Below are 23,866 nucleotides of genomic sequence, written 5' to 3' on the forward strand. Positions count from 1 at the left end.
TGGTGGACTAATCTGTTAATATTACCATTGTAAGTGGCATGTTTAAATTAGCTCTTGTCTTGAAATCCTGAAAACTATATTCAAGTTCTAGATTTTCCAGTAACTATTTCTGTGACAGTTCACCTCTTTGTTGCCTTGTTGTAAAATAAGGCGATTTAACAATATCATCTCCAAGTTCCTCTGTATCAGCATTAAGATTCTATGATTTAAAAAAAAAGATGGCGCCCCAGTGAGAGCCAGGCAGGGAGAGAAAGTCAGAGACGGTGCCCACCAGGCAGCAAATCTAGCTAAGTGCTACATCGGATGCCTGCCTCTCAGGCCGAAGCTCCAGGACAAGCAGACCAGCCTCCCTGACACGAGGTCTGGACGACCAGTGACTGCTTTGCACTGGTCTCTGGAGCAGCATTGCCTTTGAAGATATGTATGTGTTGCTAACAAATGACTGACTCTGGACCTGCACAATGGAAGCCACAGAATGAACAACATACCTGAACAAGTCACACTATCAGTTTTGTTGGAGAGACCTTCAAGATGGCGGAGGAGTAAGAGGTGGAGATCACCTTCCTCCACACAAATACATCAGAAATATAACTACATGTGGAACAACTCCTACAGAACACCTACTGAACGCTGGCAAAAGACCTCAGACTTCCCAAAAGCCGTGTGACTGACAGAGTCCTGGTGCTCTGGCCGGATGTCACGCCTGTGCCTCTGAGGTGGGAAAGCCGAGTTCAGGACATTGGTCCACCAGAGACCTCCCTTCTCCACGTAATATCACACAGCGAAAGCTCTCCCAGGGATCTCCATCTCAACGCTAAGACCCAGCTCCTCTCAACAACCAGCAAGCTCCAGTGCTGGACACCCCTTGCCAGACAACTAACAAGACCAGAACACAGCCCCACCCATTAGCAGAGAGGCTGCCTAAAATCATAATAAGGTCACAGACACCGCAAAACACACCACCGGACACGGTCCTGCCCATGAGAAAGACAAGATCCAGCCTCATCCACCAGAACACAGGCACTAGTTCCCTCCACCAGGAAGCCTACACAACCCCCTGAACCAACTTGAGCCACTGGGGGCAGACACCAAAAACAATGGGAACTACGAACCTGCAGCCTGCGAAAAGGAGACCCCAAACACAGCAAGTTAAGCAAAATGAGAAGACAGAGAAACACACAGCAGATGAAGGAGCAAGGTATAAACCCACCTGACCAAACAAAGGAAGAGGAAATAGGCAGTCACCTGAAAAAGAATTCAGAGTAATGATAGTAAAGATGATTCAAACTCTTGAAAATAGAATAGAGAAAATACAGGAAACGTTTAACAAGGACCTAGAAGAACTAAAGAGCAAACAAACAATGATGAACAACACAATAAATAATATTAAAAATTCTCTAGAAGGAATAAATAGCAGAATAACTGAGGCAGAAGAATGGATAAGTGACCTGGAAGATAAAATAATGGAAATAACTACTGCAGAGCAGAATAAAGAAAAAAGAATGAAAAGAATTGAGGACAGTCTCAGAGACCTCTGGGACAACATTAAACGCATCGACATTCGAATTATAGGGGTCCCAGAAGAAGAAGAGAAAAAGAAAGGGACTGAGAAAATATTTGAAGATTATAGTTTAACACTTCCCTAATATGGGAAAGGAAATAGTCAATCAAGTCCAGGAAGCACAGAGAGTCCCATACCAGATAAATCCAAGGAGAAACACGCCAAGACACATATTAATCAAACTATCAAAAATTAAACACAAAGAGAAAACATTAAAAGCAACAAGGGAAAAACAGCAAATAACACACAAGGGAATCCCCATAAGGTTAACAGCTGATCTTTCAGCAGAAACTCTGCAAGCCAGAAGGGAGTGACAGGATGTATTTAAAGTGTTGAAAGGGAAAAACCTACAACCAAGATTACTCTACTCAGCAACGATCTCATTGAGATTCGACAGAGAAATTAAAACCTTTACAGACAAGCAAAAGCTAAGAGAATTCAGCACCACCAAACCAGCTTTACAACAAATGCTAAAGGAACTTCTCTAGGCACGAAACACAAGAGAAGAAAAAGACCTACAAAAACAAACCCAAAGCAATTAAGAAAATGGTAATAGGAACATACATATCAATAACTACCTTAAATGTAAATGGATTAAATGCTGCAACCAAAAGACATAGACTGGCTGAATGGATACAAAAACAAGACCCATATATATGCTGTCTACGACAGACCCACTTAAGACCTATGGACACATACAGACTGAAAGTGAGGGGATGGAAAAAGATATTCCATGCAAATGGAAATCAAAAGAAAGCTGGAATAGCAATTCTCATATCAGACAAAACAGACTTTAAAGCAAAGACAATTACAAGAGACAAAGAAGGACACTACATAATGTTCAAGGGATCAATCCAAGAAGAAGATATAACAATTATAAATATTTATGCACCCAACATAGGAGCACCTCAATACATAAGGCAAATGCTAACAGCCATAAAAGGGGAAATCGACAGTAACACAATCATGGTAGGGGACTTTAACACCCCACTTTCACCAATGGACAGATCATCCAAAATGAAAATAAATAAGGAAACACAAGCTTTAAATGATACATTAAACAAGATGGACTTAGTTGATATTTATAGGACATCCCATCCAAAAACAACAGAATACACTTTCTTCTCAAATGCTGATGGAACATTCTCCAGGATAGATCATATCTTGGGTCACAAATCAACCCTTAGTAAATTTAAGAAAATTGAAATCGTATCAAGTATCTTTTCTGACCACAACGCTATGAGACTAGATATCAGTTACAGGAAAAAAATCTGTAAAAAATACAAACATATGGAGGCTAAACAATACACTACTTAATAACCAAGAGATCACTGAAGAAATCAAAGAGGAAATCAAAAAATACCTAGAAACAAATGACAAGGAAAACACGATGACCCAAAACCTATGGGATGCAGCAAAAGCAGTTTTAAGAGGGAACTTTATAGCAATACAATCCTACCTTAAGAAACAAGAAACATCTCAAATAAACAACCTAACCTTGCACCTAAAGCAATCAGAGAAAGAATGACAAAAAAACCCAAAGTTAGCAGAAGGAGAGAAATCATGAAGATCAGATCAGAAATAAATGAAAAAGAAATCAAGGAAACGATAGCAACGATCAATAAAATTAAAAGCTTGTTCTTTGAGAAGATAAACAAAATTGATAACCATAAGCCAGACTCATCAGGAAAAAACTGGAGAAGACTCAAATCAATAGAGTTAGAAATGAAAAAGGGGAAGTAACAACCGACACTGCAGAAATACAAGGATCATGAGAGATTACTACAAGCAACTATATGCCAATAAAATGGACAACCTGGAGGAAATGGACAAATTCTTATAAAAGCACATCCATCTGAGACTGAACTAGGAAGAAATAGAAAATATAAACAGACCAATCACAAGCACTGAAATTGAGACTTGGTTAAAAATCTTCCAACAAACAAAAGTCCAGGACCACATGGCTTCACAGGCGAATTCTATCTAACATTTAGGGAAGAGCTAACACCCATCCTCTCAAACTCTTCCAGAATATAGCAGAAGGAGGAACACTCCCAAACTCATTCTTTGAGGCCAGCATCACCCTGATACCAAAACCAGACAAAGATGTCACAAAGGAAGAAAACTACAGGCCAATATCACTGATGAACATAGATGTAAAAATCCTCAACAAAATACTAGCAAACAGAATCCAACAACACATTAAAAGGATCATACACTATGATCAAGTGGGGTTTATCCCAGGAATGCAAGGATTCTTCAATATATGCAAATCAATCAATGTGATACACCATATTAACAAATAGAAGGATATGAACCGTATGATCATCTCAATAGATGCAGAAAATGCTTTCGACAAAATTCAGCACCCATTTATGATAAAAACTCTCCAGAAAGTAGGCACAGAGGGAACTTGCCTCAACATAATAAAGGCCATATATGACAAACCCACAGCCAACATCATTCTGAATGGTGAAAAACTGAAAGCATTTCCTCTAAGATCAGGAAAAAGACAAGGTTGTCCACTCTCACCACTATTATTCAACATAGTTTTGGAAGTTTTAGCCACAGCAATCAGAGAAGAAAAAGAAATAAAAGGAATCCAAATTGGGAAAGAAGAAGTAAAGCTGTCACTGTTTGCAGATGACATGATACTATACATAGAGACTCCTAAAGATGCTACCAGAAAACTACTAGAGCTAATCAACGAATTTGGTAAAGTAGCAGGATACAAAATTAATGCAGAAATCTCTTGCATTCCTATACACTAATGATGAAAAATCTGAAAGAGCAATTAAGGAAACACTCCCATTTAGCATTGCAACAAAAAGAATAAAATACCTAGGAATAAACCTACCTAAGGAGACAAAAGACTTGTGTGCAGAAATCTATGACACTGATGAAAGAAATTAAAGATTATACAAACAGATGGAGAGATACACCACATTCTTGTATTGGAAGAATCCAAGTCATTGTGAAAATGACTGTACTACCCAAAGCAATCTACAGATTCAGTGCAATCCCTATCAAACTACCAATGGCATTTTTCACAGAACTAGAACAAAAAATTTCAGTTTCACAACTGCTGCGGCTGGCAGTTGTGCATCATGAAAGATGAGCCAGAAGAGGCGAAGCTAATTTTGCATGATGCTCTTCATCTTGCCTATAAGAGTGATAACAAGACGGCCATCACTTACATTTATGATTTGATGGCCAGCTTATCATTTTTACGGGGTCAGCTTGAAAATGCGGAAAAACTTTTTAGAGCAACAATGAGTTACTTGCTTGGAGGGGCCATGCAACAGGAAGACAATGCAATAATAGAAATCTCTCTAAAGCTGGCCACTATTTATACTGCTCAGAATAGACAGGAATTGGTTCTTGCTGGCTATAATTCTGCATTTCAGCTCTAGAGGAAAAAATTGAAAGAGAAAACGAATTATCAGAAGACACTTTGTCAGTGTAAGAGAAAGCCAACGCCCATCTCCTCTTGGGCATGTGCCTAGACACCTATGCCCGCTACCTTCTGTTCTCCAAGCAGCCATCACAGGCACAAAGGATGTATGAAGAAGCTTTACAGATCTCTGAAGAAATACTAGGAGAAAGACACCCACAGACCATCGTGCTGCTGAGTGACCTGGCTACCACCCTGGATGCACAGGGCCGCTCTGATGAGGCCTGTGTTCACGCACAGAGGGTGTCAGACCTGGCGAGACAGGTGGAGCACCCTGAGCTCCAAGTGCTGCTCAGTAATCTGGCTGCAGCCCTGATGCACAGAGCATGATATGCACAAGCGGAAGAGATCTACTAGGAAGCACTGAAGCGAGCAAAGCTGAAAAGAGATGAGGTTTCTGCGCAGCACATCAGGGAAGAGCTGGCTGAGATGTCAAGAAAAAGGAGACCTTTGTTGTAGCCTTACCAAGCTCTAGACCCCTTTTTGTTGTAGGGAACGCCTAGTAACACCTCTTATTCCAGTCCCAGCGGCACCATAATCATTGGCTTAAATCCTTTGTCCTTGATACTCAAGTCCCCTCAACTTAGCCTTGGTGGAGGACAAGCTGTATACACTGTATACACGGTCACTTCTGTTGTGCAAAGAAAACTTTGACTCCCACCTGATACTGCTTCTAAGGACAGGTGTCAGTTGTTGCTTTCCATTGTAACATGGTTGGTTAGGTGCTGTCCATGCTGGTCCGAGTATAGCTCTAGATTAAGAGACGCCAGTTTCCCTCTGGGGTAGAGTCTGGTATTTCAGCCAGGCGTCTCTCCCATAAGATTTCTGTCCACCGATTTGCTGCCTTCTCTTATTTTATCAATACCTGGCAGACCAGAGCTACCGGTCTCATGGCAAAGGGGGATGACAGTGAGTTATTTTCTCTTATCATCTATCTCCTGAAGCCCAGTGTGGGATTTAATGCATACAAAAGTAATATCTTGGCCTGCCACCAGCATCCAGCATGAAGTTTTAAAGTGGGATTAGGCACTTGAAAGTATAGTGCCCATTTGATTATAAATAAAAGTGAACTGTATGTTTTTGTATGTATCTGGTTATATACAACTATGAAAAAAGGAGGGCAAGGAATGACGACCTCCTGCATCCCTGCCCTCTGAGCATTCACTCCTCTGCATCCAGTCACAGGTGTCCCCAAACCCTCTGACTCTGAGTGGGGCCCTATAGGTGTAGTGTTGAAAGCTTCCCAGTCACTCTGATGTGTCCTACTGGTGCTGTAGAAGAACCAGTGCCCTGGACCCTAGCTCTGGCTTTTGGAGTTTGGGTCTTAGTATCTTCGTGTGTAGTGAGATTGTCTCTTAGCCCTGGGAGAATGCATTTGGTGGATGACCTTGCCTGGATAGGCTGCTATGTTGAGAGCTTTATCACACTGCCTCAGAGTGTGTAAAGTACACAACACAGGGGGCATCGATGATGTTTTCACCCCAGCAGTTCTGCAGTTCTTCTAGGTACCATGAAGGAACCCTGTTGTTGCTGATATGCCTTTGCGGGGGGTGGGGGTGGGCAGGATAAACTGAAGTTTGGGTTCCTATGTACATACTGGGAGAACCCTTTCATAATAAACTAGACACTCTGCAATAAAATAAATAAATAAAATAAAATAAAATAAAATTATGTTGCAATAAAAGTTACCAAAACGTTGTCCTCATATAGTTTACATGTGGATACTAGATATTGAGTAAATTTAGAACCAGCATCCTGTGGAGGTATACTTTGATTTTATACAGAGGAATAATACAGTGGATTTAGCATTGTTCTTTTGGTATATAAAACTTTGAATTCTAAAATAAGTGAAAACTATGTTTGATGGATATTATCTGAAGCAAAATATAGCAGTCTGGGCAGTGTTTCATTAGGCCTGTATAGTTGGCCCAGGTCCCATTAAGTGGAAACATAATGCATGAGACAGTTCATCAGCCTCTGCATCAGTGGGTTCTCAACCGGGGACAGTTTAATTTGGCAGTGTCTGGAGACATTTTCGGTTGTCACAGCTGGGAGGAAGGTGCTACTGGCAGCTAGTAGGTAGAGGCCAGGGATGCTGCTGAACATCGTATATGCACAGGTCAGCCCCCACAATAAAGAATTATCCAGCCCCAAATGTCAACAAGTGAATTAAATTAATAGATTTTTCAAACATTGAAACACCCTTGCATTTCTGGAATAAAGTCTGTTTGTTATTAGTTTTTAATAAATTGCTAATACGCAGTATGCCAATTTTTTTTTTTTTTTTTTTTTTTTTTTTGTGGTACGCGGGTCTCTCACTGTTGTGGCCTCTCCTGTTGTGGAGCACAGGCTCCGGACGTGCAGGCTCAGCGGCCATGGCTCACGGGCCCAGCCGCTCCGCGGCATGTGGGATCTTCCCGGACCGGGGCACAAACCTGTGTCCCCTGCATCGGTAGGCGAACTTTCAACCACTGCACCACCAGGGGAGCCCAATATGCTAATATTTTAATAGAACTTTCTCATCTGTGATCATAAGTGAGAATGGCCCATATTTTTCTGTCTTGTGTTATCCTTGGTTGAGCTTTAGTATCAGATGATAAAATGAGTTGGGCAGTTCTTCCTCTTTTTCTGTTCTCTGAAACACTACGAATAAGACAGAGTTGTTTTAGGACAAAGAAGACAGTGTGTTTGGCATGGAGTAAGCAAGGCAGAGAATAGTAGGAGCTATTTTGTCCACTTACAGGTGCTACAATGGGGGTATGTATACATATATATTTCTTAAAATTTATATTTGTTAATCATATTATTCAAATACTTTATATCTTTACCAGTATTTTATTTGTTTCAGCTAGTATTTTATGTGAGAGATTTGTTTAAAAATCACATATTAGGATTGTGGATTTGTCAATTGTGCCTTCTTTTTTTTAACCTATCCTGGGCCTCTGTTGCTCATAGGTTGTTGTATCTCACTGATTCTCTATGCTTAATATGCATTTTTGTGTTATTTTAACTGATATTAAAACCCCTGTAGTGGCTTTCTTTGGTTAATTCTTACTGTTATGTTTCTCTTTTATGGTTCATTTACTTTTGGATTTCCATGCTTTATGTTTTAGGTGTATCTCTTGTAAGCAGTATGTCTGGATCTAGTTTGGTTTCCAGTCTACAATCTGAGAACATTTTTCCTTTGATTGAGTCCATTTACATTAATTTTGATAATGGATATACTTAAGTTAATTTCTGATACCATATTTTATGTTTTTTATTTACCCAGCTTTTTCTTTTACACCCTATCCCATACCTTCTACTGCTTATTTCAATGTTCTTTATAAATTATGCATTTTTCCTTCATGGTTCCTAAGAGATCTTCTGTTGTCCTTATCCTTTCATAATTTAGTGCAGCGAAAAGGGATGATTAACTCTCCTGCTTGCTTGAGAACTCTGTGCAGAACCTGGTATGGAGATCATAGATGGAACATCTTAACTATCACTGTAGTCCAAGACTATCGTGTTACAAGGGAGGAGACTGAGGCCCAGAGAGGATACCAGGTTTGCCCAAAGTCCACTGATAGAAAGCACTCCCATTCTCCTGCCAGGCTGGGCAGCCTCAGGAATCTTGATTCTCCTTCTTGAACTCCCACTCTGTTTCCCTTCCCAGTGAGAGTGTGTCCATTTTTCTCTCATGGGGAGCAGAAAAGTCTTCAGCCACTTAATTTGCCCAATAAACAGGGGCTTATTTCTTCTTCATCGAGATGTTATTCTGACCAAAGATAAGATTTCCCCTTTGTTTTGCCCTCAGACATAAAGAAGCTAGTCCTATGCAGTGTTCATTACTCCCTCTTCTGAAAAAATTAAATATGAGCGATTATCATAACTGTATTCATTTGTTAATACATTCATCCATTCTTTTAGTGTGTGTGTGTGTGTGTGTGTGTGTGTGTGTGTACACATACACAGACACAACACTTATTCTGTGCAACTACTTTAGCGTAGAGTGTTGGGGAAGGTAAAGGAATATAAAAATAAAGAGATATATCTCCATTCTAGAGTTCACTGTCTAATGGGGGAGTCCAATATAAAGAGATAACTACAGTGCTATGTATTTAATGCTATAAAAGTGTTTATAGTGCTATAAAGTTAAAATGATAGAAGTATTAATTCTCCCTGAAGAGGTTAGGAAGGACTTTATAGGGAATGAAATTCCTGAGAAGAAAAAGATCTTAAGGGATGAGTAGATGTTTTACCAGGTAAAAGTGGTTATTATCAATAGAGAGAACCATGCATGCAAAATCTTACAAGCATAAAAGTTTGACCTTTTTTTGAAGTATAGTTGATTTACAATGTTATATTAGTTTCAGATATACAACATAGTGATTCAATATTTTTATAGATTATACTCCATTTAAAGTTATTGTAAAATATTGGCTATATTTCCTGTGTTATACATTACATCATTATATCTTATTTTTTTTTTATACCTTGTAGTTTGTACCTCTTAATTCCCTTCCCCTTCCTTGACCCTCCACCAACCACTTTCCCCACTGTTAACCCCTAGTTTGTTCTCTGTATCTCTGAGTCTGTTTTGTTATGTTCATTCATTTGTTTTATTTTTTAGATTCCATATATAAGTGAAAGCATACAGGTTTTGTCTTTCTCTGTCTGACTTACCTCACTGAACAATACCCTCCAGGCCCATCCATGTTGTTGCAAATGGCACAATTTCAATCTTTTTTATGGATGAGTATTCCTGTGTGTGTGTGTGTGTGTGTGTGTGTATTCCCCCCGCCACATCTTCTTTATCCTTTCATCTGTTGATGGACATTTAGGTTGCTTCCATATTTTGGCTATTGTAAATAATGCTGCTATGAACATTAGGTTGCATACATCTTTTTGAATTTATGTTTTCATTTTCTTTGGATATATACCCAGCAGTGGAATTGCTGGATCATATGGAAGTTCTATTTTCAGTTTCTTTGAAAAACCTCCATGCTGTTATGCATAGTGGGTATAAAAATTTACATTCCCACTGACAGTGTATGTTCCCTTTTCTCTATATCCTTGCCAACATTTATTATTTGTTGTCTTTTTTACAGTAGCAATTCTGACAGTGTGAAGTGATAGCTCGTTATGCTTTCAATTTGCATTTCCCTTATGACTAGCAATGTTGAACATATTTTCATATGTCTGTTGGCCATCTGTATGTCTTCTTTGGAAAAATGTCTAGTCAGGTCTTCTGCCCAATTTTTAACCAGGTTCTTTGCTTTTTAGATATTGAGGTGTATGAACTGTTTATGTATCTTGGATATTAATCCATTACCAGACATGTCATTTTCAAATATCTTCTCCCATTCAGTAGGTTATTTTTTTCATTTTGTATGTGGTTTCCTTCACTTTGTAAAAGCCTTTAAGCTTAATTAGATTCCATTTGTTTATTATTGCTTTTGCTTCCCTTGCCTAAAGAAACAGGTCCAAAAATATTGGTAACACTTATGTGAAAGAGTGTATTGCCTATGTTTTTTTCTAGGAGTTTTATAGTTTTCAATCTTAACATTTAAGTCTTTAATCCACTTTGAATTTATTTTTGTATGTGGTGTGAGAAAATGTTCTAATTTCATCTTTTTACAGGTAGCTGTTCAGTTTTCCCAACACCACTCATTGAAGAGACTGACTTTTCCCATTGTATATTTTTGCCTCCTTTCTTGTAGATTAACTGACCCGTGTGTGCGTGAGTTTATTTCTGGACTCTCTATTCTGTTTCATTGATCTACGTGTCTGTTTTTTGTAACATACTGTTTTGATTACTGTAGCTTTGTAGTATATTCTGAAGTCAGGGAGGATTATACCTCCAGCTTTTTTTTTTTTTCCCCCCCTGAAGATTGCTTTGGATATTAGGGGTCTTTGGCAGTTCCATATGAATCTTAGGATCATTTGTTTTAGTTCTGTGAAAAATGTCATGGGTATTTTGATAGGGATTGCATTAAATCTGTAGATTGCTTTGGGTAGTATGGACATTTTAACAATATTAGTTCTTCCAATCCATGAACACAGGATATCTTTCCATATCTTTGTATCATCTTCAGTTTTCTTCATCAGTGTGTTATAGTTCTCTAAGTATAGGCCTTTCATCTCCTTGGTTAAATTTATTCCTAGGTATTTTATTCTTTTTGATATGATTGTAAATGGGATTCTTTCTTGTATTCCCTTTCTGATAGTTTATTATTGATGTATAGAAAAGAAGCAGATCTCTGTATATTGGTATTATATCATGCAACTTGATTAAATTCATTTATCAGTTTTAATAGTTTTTTGGTGGAGAATTTAGGGCTTTCTATATATAGCATTGTGTCATCTGCAAATAGTGACAGTTTTACTTCTTCCCTTTTTAAATTTTTATTATCTGATTGCTGTGGTTAGGACTTCCAATGTTGTGTTAAATAGAAATAGCGAGAATGGACATGCTTGTCTTGTTCCTGATTTTAGAGGAAAAACTTTCAGTTTTTCTCCATTGAGTATGTTGTTAGCTGTGGGTTTGTCATAAATGGCCTTTATTATTTTGAGATATGTTCTTTTATACCAACTATGTTGAGAGTTTTTTATCATGAATGGGTGTTGAATTTCGTCAGATGCTTTTTCTGCATCTATGTAAATGATCATGTGATTTTTATCCTTCCTTTTGTTAATGTGGTATATCACATTGACTGATTTGTGGATACTGAACCATCCTTGCATCCCTGGAATAAATCCCATTTGATCAAGGTGTATGATTCTTTTTATATACTGTTGAATTTGGTTTGCTGATATTTTGTTGAGGGTTTTTGCATCTTTGTTCTTCAGAAATATTGACCTGTAATTTTTAGGGTAGTATTGTTATCTAGTTTTGGTATCAGGGTGACGGTGGCCTCATAGAATGAATTTAGGAGTGTTCCTTCCTCTTTAATTTTTGGAATAGTATAAGATGGATAGGTATGAACTCTTCTGTATATGTTTGGTAGAATTCCCCTGTGAAGCTATCTAGTCCTGGACTTTTCTTTGTTGGGAGGTTTTTTTTTTTTTTTTTAATTACTGATTCATTTTCAATACTAGTAATCAGTTTGTTCAGGTTATCTATTTCTTCCTGATTCAATCTTGGAAGATTGTATGTTTCTAGGAATTTATCCATCTCTTCTAGTTCGACCAATTTGTTGGCATATAACTGTTCATAGTAATCTCTTATGAGTTTATATTTCTGTGATATCAGTTGTAATTTATTCTCTTTCATTTCTTATTTTGCTTATTTGTGTCCTCTTTCTTTTTTTCTCAATGAGCCTGGCAAAAAGCTTATTAATTTTGCTTATCTTTTTGAAAAACTAGCTCTTGGTTTCACTGATCTTTTCTTTTCTTTTGGTCTCTTTTATTTATTTCCACTCTGATCTTTTCCTTCCTTTTTCTGACTTTGTTTTTTTTTTCCTCTCATTTCTTTAGGTGGTAGGTTAGGTTGTTTATTTGAGATTTTTCTTGTTTCTTGAAGAAGGCCTGTATTGCTATAAACTTACCCCAGTAGACCTGCTTTTGCTACATCCCATAAATTTTGGAAAATTGTGTTTTTATTTTCATTTGTCTCAAGGTATTTTCTGATTTCCTCTTTGATTTCTTCATTGACCCATTAGTTTTTTGGTAACATGTTGTTTAGTCTCTATGTATTTGTGTTTCTCCTATTTTTCTTCCTATAATTGATTTCTAGTTTCATACAATTATGGTTGGAAAATATGTTTGATATAATTTATATCCCTCTTAATTTTGTTGAGACTTGTTTTGTGGCCTAATAATTGATCTATCCTGGAGAACATTCCATGTGCATTTGAAAAGAATATGCATTCTTTTGTTTTGTATGTAATGTCCTATAGATATCTATTAAGTCCATCTGGTCTACTGTGTCATTTAAGGCCACTGTTTCTTTATTGATTTTCTGTCTGGATGATCTATCCATTGATGTAAGTGAGGTGTTAATGTCCCTTACTATTATTGTATTATTGTCAATTTCTTCCTTTATATCTATTAACATTTGCTTTATATATTTTGGTGTTCCTATATTATGTGCATATATGTTAATGAATTTTATATCCTCTTCTTTATATAATGACCTTTTTATCTTTTTTTATAGACTTTATTTTAAAGTCTACTTTGTCTGATATGAGTGTTGCTACCCCAGCTTTCTTATTGTTTCCATTTGCATGGAATATCTTTTTCCTTTCTCCCACTTTTAGTCTATGTGGGTTTTAGCACTGTGAGTCTCTTGTAGGCAGCATATAGATGGGTCTTGTTTGTTTTATCTGATCAGTCACCCTATGTCTTTTGACTGGCGCATTTAGTCCATTGACATTTAAAGTGCTTATTGATAGGTAAGTACTTATTGCCATTTTATTATTTGTTTTCTGGTTGTTTTTGTAGTTCTTCCCTGTTCTTCTTCTTTTAGTCTCTTCCCTTGTGGTTTGGTGATTTTCTTTAGTGTTATGTTTGTATTTCTTTCTCTGTAGTTTTTGTGTACCTGTTGTAGGTTTTTGATTTGCTCTTACCGTGGAGTTCATATATGTTGACCTATAATTATATTTGCTTGTTTTAAACTGATAGTCACTTAAGTTTAAGCACATTCTAAAAGTACTACATTTTTATTCCTCTCCCCCACATTTTCTGTCTTTGATGTCATATTTTATATCTTTGTGTCAATCCCTTAACTGTTTATTGTAGTTAAAGTTGACTTTACAATTTTTGTCTTTTAACCTTTGTGCTCACTTGCTTAACTGGTTGATTCTCAGCCTTTCCTATATATTTGCTTTTACCAGTGAGATTTTTCCCTTCCTATAATTTCTTATTTCTTGTTGTAGCCTTGTTTACTTAAAGAAGACCCGCTAATGCTTCTTGTAAGGTCAGCTTAGTATTGATGATCTCTCAGTTTTTGCTTGTTTGAGGAGCTTTGTATCTCTCTTTCAATTGTAAATGATAATCTTGCAGGGTAGAGTGTCCTAGGTTGTAGGTTTTCTCCCTTTCAGCACTTTGAATATATCATGCCGCTCCCTTCTGGCCTGCAAAGTTTCTGCAGAAAAATCAGCTGATAGCTTTATATTGGTTCCCTTGTATGTGACTCTTGGTTTTTCTCTTGCTGCTTTTAAAATTCTCTCTTTATCTTTAACTTTTGCCATTTTAATTCTTGATGTGAGTCTCTTTGGGTTCATCTTGTTTGGGACTCTCTGTGCTTCCTGGACCTGTATATCTGTTTCCTTTTTCAAGTTCAGGAAGTTTTCAACCATAATTTCATCGAATACATTTTCTACTTCTTTCTCTCTCTCTCTTCTCATTCTAGGACTCCTATAATGCAAATGTTAGTACACTTATGTTGTCCTCGAGGTCCTTTAAACTATTCTCATTTTTTAGATCTGTTTTTCTTTTTGCTGTTCTGATTGGGTGATTTCCATTATTCTATCTTTCAGATCACTTGTGCATTCTTCTGTATCACTTTATCTGCTGTTAATTCCCTCTACTGTATTTTTTCATTTCACTTACTATATTCTTCTGCTGTGTCTGGCTCTTTTTTATGTTTTCTAGTTCTCTACTAAAGTTCTCACTGTGTTCATGTATTATTTTCCCAAGTTCAGTTGTTATTCTCATTACCATTGCTTCGAACTGTTTATCAGGTAAATTACTTATCTCTGTTTTATTAGGGTTTTGTCAAGGTTTTTTGTTTTTTGTTTGAAACATATTCCTTCCTCTTCTTATTTTGTTTAACTTTCTCTGACTCTGTGAAATTAGGTGAAACAGTTACCTTTCCCAGTCTTGAAGGTGTGTCCTTGTGTGGGAATGTCCCTATGCAGTCTGCATGTGCCCAGGGGCTTTGGTGGGAGAACTGGATCTGAAATGAGAATGGGCTGTGTCTTCACCTGGGTTGTGCTGGCAGCTACCACCTTGATGGGTGGTAGGGCTGGAGATGGAGGGGCTAGAGCTGGAGCCAGGTGTGAGTTGGAGCTTCTCCTGTGCTCAGTGGCCATCACCACCCTATCAGGGGTGGAGCAGGACCTCTGAGGGAATTGGATTTCTCCCAGGTGTGATGGCATTCTCAACCTTGGTTTGGGGTATGGCCAGGACCTGAGGATTTGGGGTTGTACTTCTATGCTGCTTTCACTTTTTCCCCAGTGTGTGCACCTGGGTTAGAGGCTAGGTCGGGGCCAGAGGGGTTGGTTCCACACTGCTGGGCTGGCTCCCTCCCCAGTATGTGCAGAGACACGTGCTCAGGGGATGGCTGTTTCTGCCCTGGAGTTAGCCATTCACCTTCTGAGAGTGTGCACCAAAGCGTGCACTGGCCATGGCTGCCTTTGCTCTGGTGAGAGGCAGGGCTGGGGTCAGACCAAGTTCTCTTCTCTCAAAGTGTGCGCGCACTTGTTGGCAACAGCAGCCTCCACCTTAGTGGAGAGCAGATTTGGAACAAGAGCGGCTGGAGCAGGTTGCCATTGCCGGATGAGGGCATGCCAGGGTGGTCCTGGCAGGCTGGGCAGAGCTCCACACAGTTTCCAGTCTGCTGCTTCTGTGCTGCGACTGGCAGCAAGCAGGTCTGTGCATGTACTCTTCAAGAGTGTAGTCTTGGTTTCTTACAGCCCTCCAGTAAGCCACATTGGTTTTCAGACCACCAAGGGGGCTTGTCTTCCTAGTGCTGGACCCCAGGGCTGGGCTGCCTAATATGTGGCTCAGACCCCTCGCTCCCCAGGGAGCATCCTCGAGCCTGTGATATCCCCTCCTCTTCTGTGTCCCCCTCTAGAGGTGGGGGTCCCAACCAGATCGCTTCTCCTCCCTTCCTACCAGACTCTGTGTGGATCTTCCTTTACAGCCTTGGTTGTAGAAGAGCCATCCTGCTGGTCCCCAGGTTGATTTCAGTGAGATTTGTTCTCTATATAGTTGCAGCTTTGATGTATTCATGAGGGAGATGAGCCCAGTCCTCCTACTCTACCATCTTGATCCCACACACACTAAAAATTTTGACATTTTAAAGTGAGAAGAATTATGATTAAAGATTCACGAAGGTTTGACCTTTGATCGTGAATAAAGATTCATGACCTGACATAAAGATTCATGAAGGTTTGACCAGAGAGGAGGTTGGCAAGTTCAGGTCCAGATTGTGAGAGTCATTGTATAGCATTCAAAGAATTTGGGTGTTGTCCTTGAGACTGTGGATATTGACTGGCCTTTTTATAAAGCCTCTCTGATACCTAGATCTGCATTTTAGAAACAGCCTCAGCAAACAGGATGAGAGATTGGCAGCCAGGTCACAGGTGGGAGGCTTTGATAATAGCTCCATCAAGAACTGAGGAGGGGGCTTCCCTGGTGGCGCAGTGGTTGAGGGTCCGCCTGCCAATGCAGGGGACACGGGTTCGTGCCCCGGTCCGGGAGGATCCCACATACCGCGGAGCGGCTGGGCCCATGAGCCATGGCCGCTGAGCCTGCGCGTCCGGAGCCTGTGCTCCGCAGTGGGAGAGGCCACAGCAGTGAGAGGCCTGTGTACCGCAAAAAAAAAAAAAAAAAAGAAATGAAGAGGGCCTGAACTAAGGACCTGCTCATCAGGATGGAGAATGGTTAGAGGCAGGGTGGGATTCGAGAAAGATGGAAGGCAGAAATCAACAAGACATGGAGCTTGATGATACACTGGGACTCAGAGAAGAGTCAAAGTTAACTGAGATTTCTGTCTTAAGCTATTGAATGAACAGTAACTATTAACTCAGAGAAGATATACTTAGAGTTTTGCTTGAGGGAAGCAGTGAGGTAGTGGTCCTCTGAGACCTCTAGATGGGGACTGAAATAATGATAATGGTAACAGGTGATGTTTCTTGAGCACTAAGCACCATTCTCCTTTGATAATTAAATCTTAACAATCAACATAGAGACATCTTGATCTGAAAGAATCTACTGATGTCAAGTTAAAAGCAAGACTGCTCAGAGTCAGCATTTCTGGGAACCTAGACCGAAATATGTAGGAGAAAAGTAGTCACAAGCTAATCAGTTAGTCTTAATTGTAGCTGTTGCCATGTTGTAAGTGTGTGTTCCTGACCCATCTGTTGCCAGTGATGAGCCATTATATTTTATACAAATGCCATGAGTGGTATTCCAATAAATAACAGATTTAAAAGTAAAATAAATCCTTAGCTTAGTATTTTGATGTGTGATTCTATGCAGTGTTATTAATACCAAGGAGATATAAATCTTGCATTATTCAAATATTGCCCAGTAATGTCCACTGGTGTTTTCTAGTGTTATAGTATTTGCTGTAGATTACAGTTCTTTGAAAATAATAGCAGAAATGCAAAGAGAAGTAGATGGAAATGTTGCTGTAGAATACACTGACATGAAATCAGAAATGGATTCATAATCTGAATTGGCAAAAGTAATACCTATTTCAATGACAAAATGAAAATCAGGGCAAAAAGGCAGAGTATTTTCACTGTTAAATAAAGGAGATGAACTAATATGAAGCAGTGTGTGTCTTCACGTGTGCGTCAGAGGTGCTTAGGATGTTCTCTTAATGGGGACAGGTTCTCTCTGTCTCCCCTGTCCATCTCCATCCTAATTCAACCAACATCAACACAGAAAGGAAATAAAATTTTCTTTCCATGTCTGGAAAATTTGGCATGAAACAAAGATCAAGACTGTTGGATACTTAATGCTGTATAGTGTTTTTAAATTTTCTTTTAGAGTGACAGAGTTTAAATATTAAGTATTTGTGGGCTTCCCTGGTGGCGCAGTGGTTGAGAGTCCGCCTGCCGTTGCGGGGGACATGGGCTCGTGCCCCGGTCCGGGAAGATCCCACGTGCCATGGAGCAGCTAGGCCCGTGAGCCATGGCCTCTGAGCCTGCGCGTCTGGAGCCTGTGCTCCGCAATGGGAGAGGCCACAACAGTGAGGGAGGCCTGCGTACCGCAAAAAAAAAAAAAAAAATTAAGTATTTGTGATACTATCTTTGAATTTTAAAATAGGTTTTATTTTGGCATTTATTTTGTGTTAATGTTCCCATTTTTACTATTTTTTATCATCAAATGTTTGTATCTGGTTGAGATAATTTTTTACATATTTTTGAAATATATAGTATGTCATAATATATTGGTTCAAATAACAATAAACCATGTATTCATTATTTTCTTCTACAGAGTACTTCTGAAATTTTTATATAAGAGATGACTCACTGTTTATTATTATGATCATGCATTATTATTATAAAAATGCATAAATCATATAAAATATAGAGTAATTTGATTTTGGAAGTCTGATCTCTCAACCTCAAATCCTGAGTATTAATATTTATTGGAATTTGGAGACATTCAACATTTTCCCAATTTCTTGATTTTTCTTATGAATCTGAAAAAGATACAAATTTCCCAAGTGATGCCAAGAGGGAATTCCAACGTGGAAGCCTTGCCAGGCACTATGCGTTACCTCACTCAGTCCTCACAGTAGCCTGTGATGTAGAAGCATGTTGGCAGTTCTATGTCACACACGAGGAATCAAAAACATAGATGCAGAAGAGGTAGCACATTCATGACCACCTAGCTAGCAGGTGGTAGAGCAGGTTCCACCCCAGGCTGCCTGAGTCTAGAACACATGTTCTTAGCCAGTGCACCGTCTACTAGGCAGCAGAGAAGTGGTTCTGGAGCTAAGGAGAAAGGATGGAAGTGGAAATGTGCACTTATATTTATTTCTCTCTAAATTCTGTAGGGCTTCTGGTCCAGGTACACAGCTTGTGTGGGATACAGTATTGCTGTGAACTGGGGTGTGATGCAATTTGTTGCTTTCCAAACTGCAGTTCCACACTGTTGAACTTCCCCTATTCTTTAAAACAAAGAAGATCTAAAGAATATTTATTCTCTAACTTCGTTTCAACAAATTACTCTGCTCCAGAGCAGGCCAAGTGAAGTGACAGATTGAGGAATGAGCCCATTTCATTTCAGAAAGGGCCCTGTGCCCGTGGCAGGGAGCAGTCAGGTGCTGGCTGCAGAGGTGCGCTGTTGCCTTGACTACCTCAGCAGCCCTCTTCTGCTTCTGGTTAGACCTGTCTTACTCACGTGTCTGTCCCATTCTCTGATTACGTTCTGAGTTCACTCCGGCGTGGTGTGTCAGCCTCACTGAGGAGGAAAGAACAGTGACTTCACCTTTTCTTTGAAGTTGTCATTTTATTTTATTTTAGAATCTTTACAGTTTACCTCTTTCTGCGTGCCAGAATGCTGCTTAGATCAGCTGTTAAAAATTTCCCAAATTCTCTCTCTGGAAGTGTCAACAAAATCACTGATTTGGTGTGAGCTGATCAAATTTCTAGAATTTCAGGATTTAGGAAAACAACAACACAGTGTGTGAAATTGTGGGGTTAGTTGCCCAGAGATTATGGTTTTCTTGCATGATGACATTTGCTAACGTATTGAAGGTGGAGTTAGACAGATGGCTTAGTTTAATACTCATAGCACTGGGACATTGATTGCAAGGTTAGGAAATATCCTACAGATGCATCCCACAGAATATTGTGGTTTTAAATACCTTACAAGAAAGTCAAGTGTGTGTATGGTGGTTATGAGCTTTGGACATGACAGACCTGATTTTTTGTGCTGCTACTTGTGTACTGTGTGATCTTGGACCAATGGCATAGCTTCTCTGAGCTTTTTCATCTTTGAAAAGTAGGGAATATAAAACTTAAGGTTTGTAAGATTAAATGAGACATGTAACGCTCTTAGTGCAGTGTATGTGGTACACAATAGACACTCGAGAAGATAGCCCATTTATTTATTTATTGAGCACCTTTCTGTGTGCTGGGTAATTTCTGAGGATGATGATACAGTGAGAACAAGTCAAACAAGAGTCCCTTATCTTAATGAGACAAGTAGGCAAGAAATTATAATAATGGGGTAAGTTCCAGCACTAGGGATTACAGGGTGCTGGGGAGCACATGGGAGGGATGGTTAAGGAGAGCACGGGAAATCAGATAGAACACGGAGGAGGAGAAAACAGTTTCCCTCCAGACAGACCCAATTATCTGAGTGAATTCACTGAAAAGCCTCATACATTGGTAGCCATGAGAGTTGTTTGTTTTTAAGGAAAAGGAAATAACACACAAGTGTGAACCAAATAACTACCAAGTATATTGACTTGGGTGTGTACAGTACAATTCAAATGTCCAAGTAAGACATAAGTATAAGTCAGTAAGATATCCATATAGTATGGGTTCGACCATTTAAATGCTCCCATTAAAAAACAAAGGAAAAAAAAAAACCCAACCCTCCCTTCCCTGGCCTGTATATTGAAATTAATTTCAGTGTGTGTTTGATGAGTCATTTGTTAACATTACCCACTATATAATGTTAGAAGGCAGGGAGATAACCCTGAGGGCGGTTGCTGCCTGGGGGTCTTTCAGAATTTGCTCATCCTCACTAGATGCCCCTCTTAAGCACCCTGTATCCTCTAGTGATGGCGCTTACCCCACTTATTGTGATTTCTCACCTACTTGTCTCTTTAAGGTACAGGGCTGGGTGTGTGTCTTGCTCATCATGATATAACCATCCTCAAAATTTATCCAGCACACAGAAAGGTGCTCAATAAATATTTATTGGTTAAATGACTCTGCTTCTGCCTTTGATCTAAATAGAAATGAAGGTTACCAGAAGAAACTAGGTGACTAAATCTTAGTTTCATGTAAAAGTTGTCAGCACAGGGTAGAGATAGCTCCAGGTGTTGCCCTAGGAGTATGTGGACTTTGTGCCACCAGTGTGCCACCAGGAGGCTTTTCCTGATTTGCTGCTCTTTTTGAGCGGTGAGTGGCTGGAAGAGTTGTGCACTGCCTGAGGGAGACCGCAGTGCAGCCTGAGCTTAGAGGTTGGACAGCCCTCCGTTCATTTCCTGTTGCCCAGCTGTGTAATCTTCACTCATGTAAAGCCTCGGTTTCCTTATCTGTTCAATGGGATTGATGATAACAATACCGCTAAGAGTTAGTGTAAAGATTGAGATCATACGTGTAAAAGCTTAGCCAGTGCTTGGCACGTAGTAATAACTATTAACTTAGGTTTTATTATCACTGTAAGTCATTTGTGTTTTGTTTGTAAGGAATAAATCAACTATCCTAATGTTGATAAGTTACTAAAATGTGAACCACTGCAATATTTCTTGGTCATATCAGTGTGGTCACCTGGGAAATGCATGGCTCAGATCTCCTGCTGTGGGAACGTAATTGACTGACAGCCCCAGTGGCTTCCCGCAGCATCCACCACTGCTTCGCACCCAGGCCATGCTTTGCCTGGGCAGCTCCCAGCCAGTCACTGGGCACAGTGGGGCTGCTAATGCAGGCCCATTCCTGCAAAGTCTAAGATGCCTTTAACAGGTGACCTTGGCTCAAGGACTCCCCATCAGCCTGGTGGAAACTTCCATAAGGCTGTGTTGCAGTCTGAGACGCTGCCTCCTTCCTTCCCTCTCCCCTTCACGGGGGCCAGACCTGTACTGCAGTCTGAGCCTCTCCTTGCTTCCTCCAGGTTCCTCTCCATTTCCCTTACTGCCATTTCCTCCAGTAAACCTCCTGCTTGTCTTGGTGTCCACTCCTTGGAGGAGCTGGACTTACACAAATGGTTATCGTGGTTGTTGGAAGGGAGTAGCAGTCTACACCCTTGAGCACAGAGAGGATATGTTTTCCATCAAGTATGAAGCAGACATTATTATAATGAGTTTAACTTTGTATGTTATTGCATTTCCTCAGAATTAAAATTTGGTGCTTCTGATCATAAATTCTCTAAAATAGGCATTAGCCAACATTTCCTCAGGGAAGGCTGCTCACCTTTAGGACCTCACACTAATCTGCAGATTAAGTTCTAAGACTGCCCTTATTTAGGACAGGCCTCTATAGCTCCTGGTCTTTAACGTATGTTATTATTTTAGTCTTTAACCTTCATGAACCAAAAACATCTCTCCAAAAAAAGGTATTGATAGCTCTTCACTGTTTATCTCTTTTTATAGTCTTCTGCTGATTTCTTTGGTTTTCTTATTTTCTTTCCTAAATCCTCACTTGACTGTTACTTTTGTGACAGACCAGGTCCAGGGAACAGTCACCATCCGGAACATCAGCGCCCTGTCATCAGGTTTGTACCAGTGCGTGGCTTCTAATGCCATTGGGACCAGCACCTGTCTTTTGGATCTCCAGGTTATTTCTCGTAAGTATATAAAATTCTGATGTCCACTCTGGGTCTGAATGCCAAGATCTTTGTTAAACTAGGGAATGAAAAGTTCCGCTTGTTTAGAGGTTGTTTGACGATTAAATAGAAATTCTTTTGATTTTAATCATTACTGAAGATATTTAATAGATGTGTTAGTATACTTCTCAGCCTCAGCAATATGACTTCTTCTTTATGATAAAATGTCTTCCCAGGATCATTAGAATCAGATCAGTTTGATTATATAGTGCTATAGACATATTAAAAATTTGTTATGATCTTACAGTCATGGCAAGACCTTCTTGTATTTTTTCCTAATCCCTTATATCTGCTTAAATGTTGGGTGCCCAGGTCATACATAAGCAGTGCAGAAATTTTCTCTTTACTTGAGAATTCTGGGTTGTTTGAATTCCAGCTGCAAAAGGGAATGATCTGGCTGTGATGAAGTAGCAAGTTATCCTGCTGCTTGCCAGGTTCATTTGGGGCAGGTCAGGCAAGTAGTCAGGTACGGTCTTTTTCCTGCTCTGACCTGGTTGTGGCTCTCCTACAGCTGTTCGTTTATTGAACGAATTGCTCATTTATTCAGTAAATGTTTGTGAGCCTGTTGTGTGTTAGTCCTAGCCACTGGGGATACAGAAAATTAAGTGAGGTTTAACTTTAAATGGATACAATACAGTGGGCAATTTTGCACATTTTAAGAAAGTTCTTTGGTAGCCTTTTATGTTTATGAAGTTGTGTGAGCATATTCTATTTCTCTTTCTCTCTCCTTTTTTTTCTTTAAATATACCTTAAATATATTTTGCAGCCCAGCCCAGGAGCATTGGACTAATAGCTGGAGCCATTGGCACTGGTGCAGTTATTATCATTTTTTGCATTGCACTAATTTTAGGGGCATTCTTTTACTGGAGAAGCAAAAATAAAGCGGAGGAGGAAGAAGAAATTCCTAATGAAATAAGGTTTGTGTGTCAGATAATTTATCCTGACATTGGCATAGCCAGTGTCTGTATTTCTATTCATTTTGGCAGCTAAGATTTCTTTGCTAATCTTATGACTTTAACCAAGGTAGTTAAAGTGGCCAAATGATAGTTTCTTGTATGTTATATCACTCTGCCTCATGGTACTTACTCCTCAGCTTTATTTACTGGATCATGAAAGGCGGGAGGTGGGTAGGGTAGTCTAGCATGTGCCCAACTAGGAGGACACAAGTGAAGAATTCCCCCGTTTCCTCCCATAGCTTCAGGGCGGGTGGGGTTAGGTGGCTGCCATAGTAGAAAAGTGAGTTTAGAACATGTGTTTAATATTGGCATCTGTAAATGATGCGAACACAAAGCAAGAAAGCACAGCACCTGTACAGAGAGACCGAAGCAGTATGGCTTGGTTGAAAACAGTTCAGTCAAGAATATGAACATCTTAAGGAAACAATGTCAAATGATCTTGAAAGGAAGGTGACTCTTGCTGTATTGTGGAGATATGGGGGTTCAGGCTCAGTCTTAGATGGCATCGCATCAGTAACCTTATTGAAAATGCTTTAATGACTCCAGTCTACTTAGCATGACATACACAGCCCTTCAGAATCTGACCCTTACCTGCTTCCCTGCTTTTATCTCTCACAACTTCCCTGATCACTTTGTGTTCCAGTCTGTTGTCTTCTCTCAGGCCTCAGGGCC

General features: G+C 39.5%; 1 protein-coding gene and 1 pseudogene across 10 annotated transcripts in view; both read left to right on the forward strand.

Annotated features, from left to right (window-relative positions):
- Positions 1–23,866, forward strand: part of IGSF11 (immunoglobulin superfamily member 11) — a 135,798-nt gene that overhangs the window by 108,761 nt on the left and 3,171 nt on the right. For 8 of the 9 annotated variants that reach the window (XM_079921853.1, XM_079921851.1, XM_079921859.1 and 5 more), the window contains exons 5-6: positions 22,077–22,199; positions 23,005–23,155. In XM_079921853.1, the coding sequence (XP_079777979.1) occupies positions 22,077–22,199; positions 23,005–23,155 (274 nt within the window). The remainder of the gene's footprint in view (positions 1–22,076; positions 22,200–23,004; positions 23,156–23,866) is intronic. The other variant, XM_079921852.1, reaches the window with a different exon arrangement.
- On the forward strand, positions 4,042–6,031 carry LOC307186513 (tetratricopeptide repeat protein 19, mitochondrial-like; annotated as a pseudogene). The gene has a single exon. The product of its transcript is annotated as a tetratricopeptide repeat protein 19, mitochondrial-like (transcript).

This window comes from Stenella coeruleoalba (assembly GCF_951394435.1).
Source record: "Stenella coeruleoalba genome assembly, chromosome: 5".
NCBI classification, from domain to species: Eukaryota; Metazoa; Chordata; class Mammalia; order Artiodactyla; family Delphinidae; genus Stenella; species Stenella coeruleoalba.